This window comes from Rattus rattus, chromosome 15 (assembly GCF_011064425.1).
Source record: "Rattus rattus isolate New Zealand chromosome 15, Rrattus_CSIRO_v1, whole genome shotgun sequence".
NCBI lineage: Eukaryota > Metazoa > Chordata > Mammalia > Rodentia > Muridae > Rattus > Rattus rattus.
This window is the reverse complement of record NC_046168.1, coordinates 58251138-58268836: the sequence shown is the minus strand read 5'-3', so window position 1 is coordinate 58268836 and position 17699 is coordinate 58251138. Positions and strand designations below refer to the sequence as shown.

At 46.2% G+C, this 17699-nt stretch overlaps 1 protein-coding gene and 1 pseudogene across 1 annotated transcript in view; one reads left to right on the top strand and one right to left on the bottom strand.

Moving 5' to 3' along the window:
• Positions 1–4392: 4392 nt before the first annotated feature.
• On the top strand, positions 4393–5302 carry LOC116884390 (annotated as a pseudogene).
• Positions 5303–12580: 7278 nt separating this feature from the next.
• The window catches only part of Elac1 (elaC ribonuclease Z 1), a 16307-nt gene continuing 11188 nt past the window's right edge, over positions 12581–17699 (bottom strand). The window contains exons 3-5 of the mRNA XM_032885707.1: positions 15226–15690; positions 12741–13252; positions 12581–12689 (exon numbers count right to left, since the gene is read on the bottom strand). Of these exons, the coding sequence (XP_032741598.1) occupies positions 12786–13252; positions 15226–15690 (932 nt within the window). The 3' untranslated portion in view covers positions 12581–12689; positions 12741–12785. The remainder of the gene's footprint in view (positions 12690–12740; positions 13253–15225; positions 15691–17699) is intronic.

The following is a 17699-nucleotide window of genomic DNA, read 5'->3' as shown; positions in this document are numbered from 1 at the left end:
GGAGAGGCTTGGGCTGAGCACCAGGAGACCTGAGTATGGGGTAAGCGGTACCATTTACTACCATTTAACAAAGTCAGGCAGTTCAGCTGGCACCTCTTCGTTCCAATGTCTTCATCTATGAGTTGAAATTCATGACACACATCTTCCTGTCTCGTTGGCCGAGTGCCTGGAAGAATTAAGCAAAATGGACCCATGCACAGAACAGATGACCAGCGAAGTCAGGACTGGACACCTTTATTCAATCTTGGGACTGTGGGATCACAGCTGTTCTCCCTACCATGACCGAGAAAGAGAATTGAGCTGGAGAAACCAATTTCTTTAATACATGTGAGATGAGAATTATACAAGCCCACAGACAGAGTAGTACCAAAGTCGGAACAGAGGTAAGGCTGCTACTATATGCAAATAGTTGAAGACCCGACACCCGAATGCACATAGCAGTCTAAACAGATGCTACACGTTCCTGCGAAGCAGGTGGAAAATGGTCTTCCACAGACGCTTTGAAACTCTGCCTGAATTACAGCGTTTGAACAAGACAAAAAAGACAGTGGATTTGTACCAGAGATCTCTAACCTCCTCCACCCCCACAACTGTCTTCACTTAGTACAAAACTTAGAGCAGATGGAGAATCCAGCGAACAAGACAATGACTGCCTGCATCTGCTAATAAACCGATACGGTTGAGCCGGCGGGGGAAAGCTCTCAAGTGGTCTGTACATCCTAGGGCTGGAAATAACTTATGCATGGGTTCCTGCTTTTGAGGAATTCACCATTTATATAACCCGGACACAACACTGTTTGGTTAACACTTACTAGGTGTTTACTATGTACCTGGCACTCATTGAAGGGCTTGTTGACTCATTTGAGCTTTTGATGACCCCGTGAAATAGAGACTATCCAGTTTCCAAAGAACTTAAGCTAGTTAGTCCAAGAGCGCATGGCTAAGTGACCACACAGAGATTTCAGTCCATGCCCCTAACCATGATGTTAAGCCACTCTTTTAGAGAAACACAGAAAGGAGTAGAATATCTTTTGATTTGACTCATACTTACTATACATTGTGAATTTTTAATTGTGTGTGTGTGTGTGTGTGTGTGTGTGTGTGTGTGAATACAGGTGTCCATTACCCTCTCTATCCTCCCAACCCTGTTATTGAAACTATTCTTCCCCACAAAGTCTCCCACTTTCATGTCTTTTGTGTTGTGACCAACCTAGCTTAATTAGGGCTGTTTGGATGACCTTTCCTGAGAAGTTATTTACTGGATGGAACACGGGCACCTTACCAGTGGCTAGACCACTGAAGAATGGGAAATGGCTCTCCCCCAGCAACCATTAGCAGTCAATAAAGTCCACAGGACCCAATCTTATGGGACTCCCATATGAGTAATAACAGCTGTAGTGACTTCATGAGTACAAGAACCATGTCATGTCCAGAAGATATATTTCCATGGTGTACCCCTTTGTCCTCTGCCAATTACTTTCTTTTCTCCCCTTCTTCTCTCCATGTTCCCCAAGCCGCAGGGGTGATGATACAGATGTCCCATTTAGGACCAAACACTTACTCTCAGTTTGCCAAATTTCGTGTTTCCGAATTAGCTGCTCTGCCCACTGCAATCAGAGGCTTCTCTTACAAAGGTTGAGAACGTCGTCGCTAGCCTATGAGCATAGCGTCGGTATTTAGAAGGTAGTTTGACAACTTGTGCACTTGTAAAGCAAGAGCAACAGTTTACCCCTCTTCCCTCACCAGGCCTTAAGACTTTCCTAGCCAGGGGCCTTTGGTCAGGTTGTCAAAAGCAAGCATGAGTTCCCTCTTGTGGAGTAGACCTCAAATTCAAGCATAAAATAGTTGTTTACCCCGGTAACAGTCATGCCACAGTTGTGCCGGTGGATACGTGTTGACTGGCAGCCTGTTACTGTCGCTCTCAGGGTTCATAGGTAAGATTGTTGGTGAATTTGTTCTTCCTGCTACCATGTGGGCCTCAGATACCGAACTCAGATCATCAGGCTGGATCGTCACACGTCTTCGCTTGCTGAGCCATCTCACCAGCCCTCGAATGTTTTAAGACCATGGGAGAGCCAATGGTGAGCTCTGAGGTGTGTACTTGTGTACTGACGCTGCGACAAGCCCGGAGGGGGAAAGGGCCAGGGCGGAGGTGTCGCTCAGTGGTAGCACAGATTCAGGAGGCTCTAGATTCACTCGCCAGCACCCGAGGGTGGGAAAGAAAGGAAGAAAGGGTGATAGGAAGTGAGGTCTGAGCAGGCTAATTGAATGAAGCGTATGAGCATCCCCAAGCTGGGGGGGAGGCTCGTGGGAGCAGGAGTGAGATTGGGGAGCTTGCTCCTCCACCAACATGTCTGGTTGATTGCCTTGAGACATGTCAGAGGGCCAGAACCTGAATGGTGAGGAGTCCAGCTCACCAGTGGGATGTGTGTGCTCTCTTCACTAATGGCCAAGATCATCTAAATCTGTGTTGACTGCATGGCTTTGACCACTCACCTAAGATCTAGTACACTTAGGCAAGACTGTTTCTTTCAGGTAAGTGCAGTGTGTGTCAGTGGAGGATTCTGAGCACAGAGCCACACTGTATCTTTCAAGGACTCCGGTCTCCACTATACTGTGTGAAGTAGTTCTGTCCTGCTGTGATTCAAATGGTAATTGTGACTCTTTCCTGCAGATGCACTAAACACTAAACGAAGCTGAGGATAGTGTCCAATAATCTGAATGGCTGAGAGACTGAGACAATATAAGCTTGAGACAAGCCTGGCTTCCATTGTGAGACCCTATCTCAAACACAACAGAACTATACAAAGACAGGTAACTCAATAGAGAGTGTGTGTGTGTGTGTATTGTGTATGTGTGTGTATTGTGTGTGTGGTATATGTATGTGTGCATGTGGTGTGTGTATTGTGTATGTGTGTGTATTGTGTGTGTGGTATATGTATGTGTGCATGTGGTGTGTGTATGTGTGTATGTATGTATATGTGTGTGTACATGTGATGTGTATGTATGTATGTGTATACATGTGGTATGTGTGTATGAGTATGTATATATGTGTGTGTATAAGTATGGTGTGTGTGTTTGCATGGTGTGTGGTGTGTGAGTGTATGTATGTATGTGTATGTGTGGTATGTGAGTGTGTTTGTGTATGTGATGTGTGTGTGTGATATGTGTGTGTGTGGGGTGTGTGGTGTGTGAGTGTATGTATGTATATGTATGTGTGGTATCTGTGTGTGTGTGATGTGTATGTGTGTGTGCATGTGTGTGTGTGTGTGTGTGTGTGTGTATGTGCAGCTGTGTGCACTTAGGAGGAAGCTAAAGGAGGCGGCAGTTGTCTTCCTCTATCGCTTTACACCCTTACATCTCACACTTTCCTAGAGACAGGGTCTCACTGGATCCAAGAAGCTCACAATTTCCACTGGTCAGAGAGCTTTCAGAGCTCACCTGTCTCTGCCCTCACAACACTAGGATTTCAGGCACGCTTGACATTTACATGGGTGTTGGAGAACAGCAAGCATCCTTACCCAGTGAACCATCTTCCCAGGCCTGAAGTAAATAGTAATAATATAACATAACATACTGTGGCTAAAATACCACGTTAACATATAGTCAGTTCAAAACATGAATTATATTACTTTTATAATGTCTTTGAAATCCAGGGCCTGTTTTCCACCTCCAGCACATCTTGATTGGACGCAGTAACCACGTGTGTGGCTGGAGGCTTTAACACAGATGGGAAACAACGTGTTCTTCATGTACGTCCTCTGGCCAGGGGGCTGTAGATGCTGCCTCACGAGCACTACAGGCTGGTGGAACTCTCTGAGGCAGCTCCCGAAACTCGCTGAGAATAAGCAGCTAAAACCTTAGGTTCAACGTTGGTAATGTTGGTCTGTGTACAGCACTCTCTGTCCTAAGCTCTTGTCATTGTCATCATGACAATACTCCTCAGAACACTGCTGCTACCTCACATTTATAGACGAAGGGACTTAGCCACGAGCAGTGAAGTAATTTATTCAAAGCCACACCACAGACTGCTGTCAACGACTATGACTTCATCCATTACACCAGTGACCCTCAAACACTTTTGTTCATGCGCCCTCTGAAAGCTTTGGAAAACATAGGCTTCGATCTTCACTCTAAGTCACAGCTGTTGCAAATGGGGCTTTTTTCCCCCTGTATATTATAAATAAACTTTATTTTCATGTCAACTACGTTCAGCAACCTGGGTAACGTCATTTATTAATCCTTCTAGGTTATTGGTTTAATTCTTTCAGATTTCCTACCCATGTAATCACATCATGTGCTAACAATGCCCATTTCATTCCTTTCCTCTTAGCTCTTATTTACTTATATGTCATTTTATTGTACTAGCTATGACATTTATTGAAGTGCACTATGGTGCATGCCCAAGACCTCAGACACCAAAAGAAGAGAGCGATCCCACTTAGAGACTCAGACGTGTGGGGCTCCCAGGAGCTGCTTGTGGCATGGTTCCTCGTGTTGGCAACAGGAGCTACTGAGCATGTCCACAGGTCCAGCCCACAGCCTGTGTACTGTAAGGTTTCCAGAATCCCTGTCTTGGAATGCAGCGTGTACACCAGCCTTTTCTCACCACTCGCAGTGGACACCCAGCCTGAAGCACCGTCCAAAACATCTACCCGACTGCCGATCTCCACAGCCCTGGGCCTACTCCCACCGGGCCGCGCTGTGTCTGCTGCTCTGGTTGGAAGAGGACCAGTGGGCTCAGTAGCGCTTGTGGAACAGCAACCTGCCAGCCCCAGTGTGGGAAGCGGGGGAGTCCATTCCACTCAGACCACCACTGCCCTGTGTGATGGTGGGGGATGCTTGCCAGACGGACGTGCATGGATGCAGTTCTGGAGAGGCCAGTTGTCCTCCGCGCTATGTCAAAACTGTGGGCAACCAGTGGTTGCGGGTGTTGGGAGGGGTGAAGCCCATCTACAGATGGGATGCTTTGCCTACCCAGGGGAGGCCCCTCCCTGGTGACCCCCAAACCCCACGACTGGAGTGGGCAGCGTGGTGAGGGAGGAGGTGCATAGGCTGCAGTCCTGGGTTGACATGCTAGAGCAGAAACTGCAGTTGGCGCTGGTCCCTCTGACTGTGGAGCATGGTCCCTGGCAGCCTGCTGGCCTGCTCCGTCCAGCAGCTGGGCCACATCAGCTCACTGAGTGAGCAGGTCTCCTTCTCAGAGGAGCAGCTAGGGTCCTGCTTCTGGAAAAAAGGATGGGCTCGCACCTCACCTCCAGGAGGGACTGAGCGGTCCTTCCCTACGTCCTTTCCAGCCTGAGCACAGGTCCTTCCTGGTCGTGCCTGTGAGCAGCAGGCCCTGCTTGTCCGTCCCTTTCTCGGGAGGTTCCAGGGATCTGAGAATGGAGAGCAGGGTCCTGTGTGACTCTCCTAGTGGGGCCTTCCAGGTACAAGGGCTCCCTTCCCGGGTGGGGATTGTCTCCAGCTTAGTCATAATGAAGCTGGGACAATGCAAATAAAAGGAATATACTTGGATATGGTACCAAGTGGACATCTGCAACTGTTTCTTAGAGACAAAACTTTTATTAGTAGGTACAGCATTTACTGCATTTCCAGATATTATTTATTAGAATAAAGGCATCCCCTAGTCTGAATATGGTCGGAATTCTTACTCTAAGCGAGCGTTAAGTTCTGGGTCTGGGGAGGTCATCCTGCCGTCCTCTCCCATCTCTTGTTGCTGTGGATACCAGTGACTTTCTAAAGCCGGACAGACTTTGCATATTCCTGGGATAAACTTCCCTCACGAAGATGTCTTTCTTAATATATGTCCCTGGTTCAATTAGCTAATTATCTTCTTCAGGGTTTTATGGGAAGGATTCGTATGGAATTGTCCTTTCTTTTAATGTCCTTCCATTTTGACATCATCTGGATTATACCGGCCTCATAAAATGAGCCAGGGCAGGTTTCCTTTTTCCTACCGTCTAGAAGTATCTGTGGGAGGAGGGTGTGTTTCTTCCTTTAGACTAATTCGCTAATGAGACCAGAAAAACTTGTAAGATTTTTAGCCATAAATTCAACTTTTTAAAATAAGATTCTTATGAATTCTTTGAAATTTTCATACTGTGTGTTTTCAAATATTTTTAAACTTCCCGTAAGCTGTGCTGTGGGTTGTTCTTTTTTCCTTTTCTGTTTTTCTTTTTTTAACTTTTGAGACAGGGTCTCACTATGTTGGCATAGCTGTCCTGAAACTCATGGGTTCCAGACCTTGCCCGAGTAGTTGGGACTGCAGGCAAACACTACTGCATTTGTCTAACAGTTTGGAAAGGGAGGGGAGTTTGCTTTGGGCTGTGTTATTGGTTGTTTTGTTTGGGCTTTTTCTGAGACAGCATTTCACTGCGTAGCCCAAGCTGGGCCTGCTTCAACCTCCCAAATTCCAGGGGCACCAAGACGCACCGACACGGTCAGCTCCCAACTCGTGTTTTCTTAAAAAGTTGCTTTGGTAATTTTACCTAGTATAAAAATTATTTATGGGATTATTTTGAAGGACATTAATGTTTATACTGTGTGTACCTATATACCCTTTTACATTCCTTTTTTTTTTTTTTTTTTTTTTTTTGGTTCTTTTTTTTTCCGGAGCTGGGGCCCGAACCCAGGGCCTTGCGCTTCCTAGGCAAGCGCTCTACCACTGAGCTAAATCCCCAACCCCCCTTTTACATTCCTAATAGATGTCGTCTATAGAAAATATTTCGAAATAATCTATCCCTGACCTCCTGAAGAGTGGATAAATAAAATGCAGCATACCCATAAAGCATTTAGCCATAGAAATAATGAATGACTGATGGGGTCATACTGAAAACACGCTGAACGGAAGAAGCCATTTACAGAGGAGCTCATGCTGTTCAAGTTCATTCATAAGAAATGTTCAGAATCAGCCAATAAACAGACTTGCTGTTCCCCATAGCTCAGGGGTGTGGGAAGGTAGGGTGAACAGGGGGGGGGGGTGACTGACTGCCAGAATTATGGAGTTTCTCTGGAGGATAATAAAAATATTCTAAAACTGGTAGTCGTGATAGTTGCACATTGAATTCTACCTCAGTGAAGCTGTCTGTCTTCAACTCGTCACTATGAGTTTGTTACTCTGTGCACCAAAAACCAACCAACCAGCCGAGCCAACCCAAATCCAACCCTTGGACTACTGGACAGGTTGCATCCTCCCTCGGTTTTTTTCTAAATAACAAATTGGAAAGTATCTAATCATTTAACGTTTGAGCCTCGGCACCAGTGTCTGCTTTCCCTGTCTTTAGCTACTTGGAGGGGTGTCATGCTGACCTCACCACAGCCTGGGGTGCATGACCCTCCTGGTGCTCAGGACTGGAGTGTCTCAGAAGACAGAATGCCTGTATGTTTCAGGAATGTCCGAGAGTCCCAAGACCTTTGTCCTAGGTGGCACTGCCTCGCAGGAGAAAGGGGTTGTGTTCTAGTCTCTGCTAGCTGTGCGGAAACGCATCAAGGCCCCTGGCGAGACAGGTCAGCACTTGGCTTGCTGACCCAGACCTGGATGCTTCGAGATGTTCGACTCCAGTCCAGACGTGTGGAAGAGATACCTATCATCTCTGGAAGTCACAACAATGTTGAAAACAACCTGGACAAGATGACCTTGTTTCACTGGGTGACAGGGAACTAAGCACTGCTTAGCTGTGCCTCTGGCTGTCTGAACAGCTTCCAGCAGCTAAGGGGATTGATATTGCTGAAAAACTTGATCCCTCACTTTTCCCTGACACTTGTGTGTGTGTGTGTGTGTGTGTGTGTGTGTGTGTGTGTGTGTGTGTGTGTGTGAATTTAATCTTTGTACCTGCCATGTCTGCAGAGTGTATAATTAGCAGGCTGGGTCTGAGCAGCAGAGCTTCCAGGCTAGCTTTATTTAGGGGTGGAAATTTTTTCTTTCTTTTCTTTTTCTTCCTTTGAGTAGACTTAGGCACCCGACGTCCTTATAATCCTGATTCTGACAGCCTTACTTAACCCTCGGAGTCCATCGAGAACACAGAAATACCTGAGTCTAGGTGTCAGTCAGAGTTACCTTGTTCTTTAGACGTGAGTGGAACTGGCTGGCTGTGTGAGTTAGTACAGGTCCCGACTTCCTCCTCCTAACCCCCTGATCACTTACCTCTGACTACACTGATGTAAACTGGTCTCCATCAGGGACTGTCTTCTGTTTCCCCGCTGCTGGCCATCTTCCCCAGGACGTGGGATTCAGAATTTGCTCTCAGTTAGTGCTGTGTGGCATTGGGAAGGAATCCACTGAACGTGGACCTAGCAGATTCAAGTGTAGGATTTACCTTTGAGCAACAGGGCCAGAAATACATCACGCCATTCAAGGTAACCTGTATTGGTATTGTCAGTCATAACCCCTCGGCTGGCTCAGAATAAATTACATTCTTGTTTCCTAAAACGGCTCGCAGACCACTCCTCTACCCTGTGTAAGTCTCCAGACTCTCACCTGAGGTTCAGCCCGTCCCCCATCTTCCTTTGCTCTAATCCCCTTATAAGCAGCCAGCCGCAGCCCAAGACGGGATCCAACGTCTTAGGTAGAGAAAATCTTTTTCTAATCTTTTCCCTGACTGTAGGGTTTTGCTTCCATATCTTAGCAACAGCAAAGTAAAGTTTCAAACTGTTAATTTATCAGGATTCGCCCGCCGAGGTCACAGGCAGGCCTTCTGCTCTTCCTCCTCTGCCAGAGGTCAGGTCTGCCCATTTTAACCTGAATGAGGGGATCCATTGGATGACAAAGGACCAGATGCTAACAAAATCACAGGACAAGGACATATGATCCAGTCAGCACTCTTTATTGAACGCCTTTGGTGTTCCAGGTACCGAGTTACTCATAAAGGGGAGCAGAAGCAGACAGAGCTCTGCCCTGGTGTGGCTTACAGAGCTCGTGTGGAGGAGAGACATCGCATACAGAGGCGGAATGAAGCTGTGACCGACAAGGGGCAGGAAGACGGGGCGAGGGGCTGAGAAGGGCACTACCTAGCGGGAGCCAGGCAGGCGGGCGGGCGGGCAGGCGGGCTTCTACCAGGCCTGGAAGCAGAGCTAAGACGAAGGTTCACTAGGTTGACTTGGGGAGTGGCAAATGCCATTTCATGGGAAGGAGGCAGGCCGCTGGAAGGCTCTGTGACACCCGAAGACCTTGAGGCTGGGGCTGCAAGCTTGAGTAGCACTGGAGAGTAAGAAGGTTAGAGAGGTAAAGACAGACCACTAGGGAGTTTCAAGCCAGGGAGAGATGGCAAAAATTTACATCTTGGGAAAAAGCCACTCTGGCTGCAGTTCAGATGATGGACAGAAATATTACAAAGACTCGAACTGTCAGCTACCTGGAGTGTCTATGTGGAAACGACCAGTTACCTAGAGGAGGGCTTTATCCGTATGTTTGGGTTTCTATAACGTAACTGCTATACTAAATGGTATATACATACACTTCGTCAGAACATCCAGTGTACTGGTGACTCAGGAAGTCACCAACAGCAGTGGCAACCTGTCTTGCCTCCCCAAACTTCTTGCCCCTTCTCCCAAGGCTTCTTTCTCCACTTAAAAAAAAAAATTATTAATATGTATTAATTGTACAGAATGAGTTTCATTATTACATTTCCATACATTCTTAAATCTGAATCCACTCTTAACCATTCATGATCCCTCTCTTCCCTCATGATCTCCTCTTCAAGAGGAGACACTGGGGATCAAGCCCGAGACCTGGCTCAAGCCAACCACTGCTCTACCCAAGCTACGTTCCCAGCCACTTCTCCTGCCTTTTAAAATGTAATGTGCTTAAATCGTTGTTTTTTGGTTTTGCACACAGAAGAAAAGAAAAATCACACACTATTATCCGACAGTCTCCCCTTAGACTTAGTTCTTGCGACCAGGGCTTCCTTTTTAGAATCCCCTAAAAAGACAAACCGAACAAAAGCCCCCCATACTCGAGCTCTGCAATCTTGGCAGGCAGAGTCCTGGGCTCCATCCTCAGAACTACATAGACCTAGCATGGTGACATCAGACAGTTACCTCACATTCTGGAGGTGGAGGCAAAAGCATCACAAAGTCAGGGTCATCCTTGGCTACATAGCAAGTTCAAGGCTAGCCTGGGCTACACGAGACCCCAATCTCCAAGGAAAAGAGAAGAACGAGAAAGAAGGGGGTCAATACTCCTATTATTCTCCATTTCAGTAGCCTTCAAATCTAGCAGTAAAGTGGGATCTAGTAATTTCACTGTAAACATATACCTTTGTGAGATAAAGTACCATCACTGTCCACTGGGACTGACACATTGGAAGAAGATTCTTATTTCATTAATAAAAGGAAAAAGTAGCAAAATTTTAAGCTGACATATTCACGGGAAAAGAGTTGAATTATCTATATTAACTTAAAGGCATAATAAAGCCATTTGCAGTTGGAGGCAAAAATCATCTTTCCTTTTTATACTACAAGTCAAAATTAAGCAAGTGCTCTACACCAGGCTAAAAACTATAACATTTTCTTGGGGAAGAAATACTCAAAGCGTTATGAGCAGAATACAAACTCATGTTTGTAACCCCAGCTCTTAAGCAGGAGTACTTTAAGCTTCAGGCCGGCTTGGGTTACACAGTGAGACCTTGTTACAAACAGGGAGAGGTGAAAGAGAGGGTAGGGCTTAGTTTGTTTGTTTTTTAAAGATTTATTTATTTATTTTATGTGAGTACACTGTCACTCTCTTCACACACACCAGAAGAGGGCATCAGATCCCATTACAGATGGTTGTGAGCCACCATGTGGTTGCTGGGAATTGAACCCTGGTCCTCTGGAAGAGCAGTCAGTGCTCTTAACCGCTGAGCCATCTCTCCAGCCCAGGACTTAGGTTTTTTTAGTTGATGACGTCATATCCTAATAGAGTAATGAAGCAGGACACTCCTGTGTGGTGGTGAAGAATATGAATGAATGTGAGGATATGTTAGAAGTCACATTTACTTTTTCTGTCTTCTTTTAAAGACACAGCCCAGCCTCCTATTCCCCTACCTTAGCCTTGTGAGTAGCAAGGCAATGGCTTCAGCCACCATGCTAAGACGCTCTTTACCACAGCGAGAACTAGAGAGGAGGAACTACTCAGAGACAGAGATTTGGAATCAAGAGTCACGTGTCCATTTTACTTCTGCCCATAGGAAACGGCCTCAGTACTCCGAGTTAAAGATATCATTAAATAACACAGCTCTAAAAGTGCATTAGTCTCGCGCTTCGAGAGACTCTTTGCTGCTGTAGGAACGATAATGAGAACGAGGGTCCGGACTTGTCAGCTGCCTGTAGTCAGTGTCCCTCTACAGCACCCGTCTGTTTGCCCCTTTATGCTTTCTCAACCTTACATTATTTTTATTGTGCCAAAATAATGCCTCAGAATTTCTAAAAGAGTATTTTCTGGTAATAAACTCCTAGCTTTTGTTTGTCCAATAAAATATCTTTATTTTGCTTTAGGAAAATAGTGGAGGGAGGTCAGCCTTCATGTAAAAATATGCATGCATAAAATATACAACACATAAACATATATATATAAGAATCTATAAAATATATATATACCCTGAATTTAAATACATAGAAAAAAAAGACAATTTTTTTTCTCCTAGGCTGGTTCAGTACCTATGTCTGTCAGAATCACCCAGGCAGCTCGGCAGTGCAGGGTCAGGTCTACTGACCTCCTAACTCAGCCTCTGGAAGCAGAGGCAGGAGCTCCCTCTCCAGCTTCCACCACACTCAACTCACACCACAGCTCCAGGACTTCTAGGCCTGAGGCAGACTCTCCCTGGGCTGGGGTGACTGTCTCTCTCCACATCTATGAGATTCACTCGATGACTCACTTTTCCAAATAACACCTGCTGCGGCATCTAATTCTGACACACACACCCTCCCCTCCTATTGGAGGGCTTGGCTGATCTATTACTGCAGCCCATTACGTCATTAACCTTGGCCGAGCACATCGCATTAGGAATGAAGGCTTTAATTTGTGTCTCTGCACAGGCCTAGGACTTTGAGGTAATTCTTATGCAGGACTGCGCAGCATGTATGGCATCCCTGACCCCCACTGACTACGCTACTGTGCTGTCACCATCTCCCCTCTGTCACTGCAGCAGGAAAACAATTCCATCACACCTAATTCTTAGTAGTCTACCCAGGACCATGTGTTAAAAGAAACCAGGATGTTGAAGAAAATGCTAAAACTCAGTCCAAACCTGCACTGACTTCCCAGTGAGACCACCGTGTCACCAATACTGCCCATGTATTGCCCCCATATATTTATCTCCGTTAGGGACACAAATTCGGTACAAATTCTGCTACCGTTTCTTTAGCCAAGAGGCCCCAGTCCTGCATACGTCATCAGTAGTGGTGACTAAGTTGGGCACGGCTGAGTCCAACACTGCACAGAATTGAACGCTGTCTGTAGCAACAGCCACAAAATAAGTTCCCTGCACCATGAATTATCTTGTCACCTCTGCACTTCAGGAAGGACTTTTCATATTTAAAAATTTAAATTTAAATGATTTAAATGTTTTCATCTTTTAAAAATGATTCATTATTTAAAATCTTGTTCCCTCTCACTACTGAGTCAGCTCAGCAATCCAGCTCCATCTTTAGGATTGTTAGGGCCAAAGTAATTTTAAGAAACAAAAGAGTCTGTAGTGCAGGTCTGGTAATGCATCCATACCACGTCCACACTAACGCACTCGGGAGTGCAGGTCTGGTAACGCATCCATACCACGTCCACACTAACGCACTCGGGAGCGTGCGTGTCACTTCTTGATCGGAATGCCAATCACCATAAAATCTTCCGCTAGAGTCACTTCTTGGAGCTCCAGCACGGACTCGGCTTGCTTTTTCAGTTCCGCAATGCCGTCTGCCTCCCCTTCTCTGGCTAAGGCGGTTGGTTTGTACCTCTGGCTGAAGTGAGTCAGGACGAGTCGCTTTGCACGGCACAGCTTTGCAAATGTCGCTGCCATCTGTGGTGTGCTGTGGCCATGCTCCTTCGCCTTGTCTATCTGGGAGTCGTCCAGAGTCGCCTCATGAATCAGCAGGTCTGCCTCAAAGCACAGCTTCACTCCCCCATCACCCACGACCCCAGAACAGTCGCCCAGGATGCAGACTTTTCTTCCAACCATAGGCTTTTTTAAGACATCTTGGGGAGAAATTGTAACTCCATTATCCAAAACAACAGAAATTCCATTCTTCAGCTTCCCATAGGCAGGACCTGGTGGGACACCTGATGATAAAACGGATAACACTATGTCAAGAATATGGAATTATGATTTGCCAAGAGACAACTTTCACAGCTTATAGCAACCAGCAACTAGCAAGGTATCCAGGGGCCTGGAGAGAGATGGCTCAGCAGTGAAGAGCATTTGCTGCTCTTCCAGGAGACCTGGGTTCAATTCCCACTACCTTCATGGCAACCCACACATGTCTGCAGCTCCAGTTCCAGGGCTTCTGAGGGTGACAGGCATATGTATGGTACACAGACATAATGCAGACAAAACCCCCATACACATAAAAATTTTAAAAAATTTAAAGGCATCCAATTATTTTCAAAACTGAAAGAAATGTGTTACTACTTGTAGACAATGGTGATATGGGATATTTAAACATTTGAAAAGTTCAGTGTTGACTGTTGCTAACAATAGCTTTATGTTTGAGGGCTTTTCCGAGCACATATGTAAGCTCACTTTTAAGCTCTGAAGTAACACTTAGACCTCACTGCACTCAAGATACCAGCTGGGATTTTCTGCTTTGCATAGGAATAACAAATTCTGAGGACCATTATTTATCATAACATCAAAGCATAGATATAAACAATCATATAATCAAAGTCTCTAGTTAGATCGAATGTCTATGAACTGACTGACTAAGGAAGAAATGTGTTAATGGAGTCACACGTTTAGATAGGAAGACGGCAGCAGCTTAAGACACTTCCAGCCAAGCCTGACAACCTCACTTGATCCTTAAAACCCACACAGTGGGAGGAAAAACTCTCCCTAAAGCTGCCCTCTGCCCTCCACCTGCACACTATGGCAAACACACACACACACACACACACACACACACACACACACACACACACACATCAGTCCAAGGGATGTGTAAGGCAATTCTGCATGCTCACTCAGGTTGGCAGATGGCAGCAATACCAGATTTTCAAGCCTCGGTGTTCTATTAGTACAGATTAACACTGTGGATAATTCTTACAAGCAAATATGTGACCAACATTCCAATAGAGATCATGTTTAAAGTTTCAAATATAACAGTATTTCCACAGTATTTAGACCACAAACACAACAACAACAACAACAACAACAACAACAACAACACCCCACCTTTGGCCTCATCACTTTTCCTCATTACTAGAATAGTGTACTGTCTTAGTTGGGAACATCCTGCATACCTAAACACTAGACAGAGCGCCACCATCCTTCCCACAGGGATACCCATGGCAGGCAAGTGACGTTCTATGGCTGGAAGTGGGATGGACCTGGCCTCCACTCTTCAGAGGCACCATTGTGTGTCTCCGTCTATTATGCTGAACTGTGGTGTGTAAAACGGGTTAAGGTGCAGTGGGAACACCACACTAACTTCATCGTCCTGAATGAGGGCAAGGGAAACAAAGCAGCCCTTGAGGCAGTCGGCTGCCACTGTGAGATAAAAACCTATGGCAAACAGCTTTACCCTGAAGACGTCACTGAAGGACCAAGGAGATGGCTTGGTAGGTAAAGTGCTTGCTGGCTAAGCAAGAGGACTGAGTTCAGGCCCCAGCACCCAGGTGAAAAGCGGGGGTGTACTTGCATCTGTAACCCCAGCACTGGGGGAAGAGAAATGGGTGGATCCTAAGGGCTTGCTGAGTAGTCAGCCTGCACACAATCATCAGCTCCAAGTCCAGCGAGAGACCCTGTAGCAAAAAGGAAGGAAGACACCCCTGGCCTCTGCACGCGCTTGCCCACACCTCACACAAAGATGTCATTGAAAACATACCTCAAGACTGTGCACACTTCGAATTCCAACCAATCTTGAGGCAGAGGCTGGAGGATCAGGAGTTTGAATTTGAGTTTATGCAGTGAGTTACAGGCCAGGCTGGGCTACAGAGTGAAACCCTGGATCAGACAAAAATAAAAACAGAAACGGATTTTAAAAGTAACTTCAAAAGCGAGACAAGATGATGGGCGGTAAAGAGAAGGAGGTGCTTACCGAGGTCTCTCAGCTTCTGAGCACTGAGTTTTCCGGTGCGCTTCTTTTCCACGACAGAAAAGCCAAAAGATGGAATTCTATGGAAGAGGCGGAAGGCTTTTACCACAAACTGTTCGTCATCCACCAGACAGTAGGAGTTTTCCTCTGCATCTAGCAAGATAGTCCGTCCTTGTCCTTTGGGAGAGCTGTCTGCTTCATCCATTTGTGCAGATTCTCTTAGTTCTTCCACAGGGCACTGGTCAGCTGTAGGAACCAGCTCGTGCACCACATAAGGGAAAACCAACTCCGTGTGAGAGAGCTCCATGGTTCTCCAGATAAAGTCCCGAAGGCCGACGGGGCCGTAGATCTCAATAGGCTGCCTGCTGACCACAGAGCCACTCTGCAGGCTGATGGTGCAGAGGAGGCCTGGAAGGCCAAAGAAGTGGTCTCCATGGAGATGTGTGATGAAGATCTTGGTGATTCTCCCTTTTGATTGAGGTGAGGAATATATTAGGAGAGTTTTCAGAAATAAAGACCAAGATCTTACTGAGCGTCCCCACCCTCAGCCCCAAGCCGGAGTCACCTGTGCAGACGGGACAGTTGCTCTACTCCTGGGCTGCCACTGAGGAGCACCCTCAGTCCCACAGACCAGAAACTTAAAACAAGCCTAGCAACTTACATAAGGAGTAGTCAGCTGAAATTACAGACTCCGGATGTGACTATAAACTTACTTATTCCTTTCATTTTGCTGCATGACTGCAGAAAAGAGAGAAACAGGCTTCATTACGATTGGGTGATTGGTACGTGTGTGGGAGAGGTGCACACGGTGTTGTGTGCAGTCTATGTATATGGTGTTGTGTGTAGTCTATGTACATGAGTATGTTGGACACACATGCCTGCAGAGAGCAGAGGAAGAGACTGGATGTCTTACTCTATTGCTCTCTAGTACCTTGGGATAGAATCTCCCCTAAACCAGAAGCTCGCCATTTTGGCTGGGCTGGCTGAGTGCTGAGCCCCAGGATCCGCCTCCTTGACTACCCACTAATGCTAGGGTTACAGGCACCACACAGCCATGCCCAGTTTTTTACATGGACACTGTGGATTTGAACCCAGGACCTCGTGCTCGCACAGCATGCACTCTTACCCTTGAGACATCTCCCCAGCCCTGCTCCGTTGCTTTCTAAGACAGGATCTCACGCTATAGCCCATGCTAGTCTGGAAATCACTGTGTTACCCAGGCAACCTTGAATGTATGGCAACTGTCCTGCCTTAGCGTGCCAAATGACGGGATAATACGTTTGAACCCCCAAACCTAGCTTTACTGGATGGTTTAAATGGGACAGTATCTTTTTTTCCATGATATCTTCAAATTACAGTGTTTTACAGCTTTCCCAATGTCTTCCTATATATTCTTACTTTTTAAAAATGAAATTTAAAAGTATACCAAGACATCTCACTTAAATAAATGGGCCTCAAGTATACACTGTCTCCCACAGCTCCCTCTGAGTCTAGAAATCGTCCCGAAAGCACAGTGCAATGTTCTACTGCCTCTAATTGGCTGGATTAGGTCTAAACCTTAAAGCTGCCTTCTAAGGTCTCCTTCCTGGGCAAGGATTCGCCAACCAAGACCTAGATGTGTGTCCCAGTAAGGGCATGGGGGAAGGGCAAACAGGACAAGGACTGAGGAACAAAGAAGAAAAGGAAGAGGAAGAAGAGATGTGGAAGGGAACACGGATGAACAGAGGGAGGGCAAGCACATCAGATACTGGCCAGCCGGCATGCAGAGTAAAGGCAGAAACTGACCACACTATATGAGGGCCCATGGGCCCAGCTCTTATTTCCACTCTCAACCTTCACAATAGACTTTTCCATGCACACTGGCTTAAGTTATAACTCAATTTAGTTCAGGGTAAACTGAATTTACTGCTGGTAAACGGCAGGATGGCACGGAAGCATTTTCTGAGATGCACCTCAGGCATTTTGAAAGTAACAATCACAACCAGCACATTTCCAGTAGAACAGGCTCAAGGGCCACCTATCCGAACTATACGATACCATAAAAGTACAGGAGCGGTTTATTGATACCATAAAAGAACAGGAACAGTTTATCACACTGTGATTCGTCTGACAGCAAATGCTCTCAAAGCAGTCTTCCCAGAACGACTACACCCAGGCTGTACTGGCCGAGAACAATGGCTGACTCAGAGGCTGACTTGGGTCCACCAGGCACCCAAGGAGGTGATCTCTCATTTCACAAGGTCTTCTCTCGCCGTAGATGACTCTTCAACACGCTGCTTTTGCTTTTCCCTTCCTCAGGTCTTGTTGGGTGATTTCTGTGTGGTGCTGTGGATTGTACCTAGGCTGCCACACCCACTCGGCAAGCCCCCAGTCACTGAGCTACCCCAGGCCTCTGCTTAGCCTTCCTTTTTTTTTTTTTTTTAATTTCAAATGAAAAGATGTTTCTTAAATATCCCCATTTCCCTTTTCCTCTCACC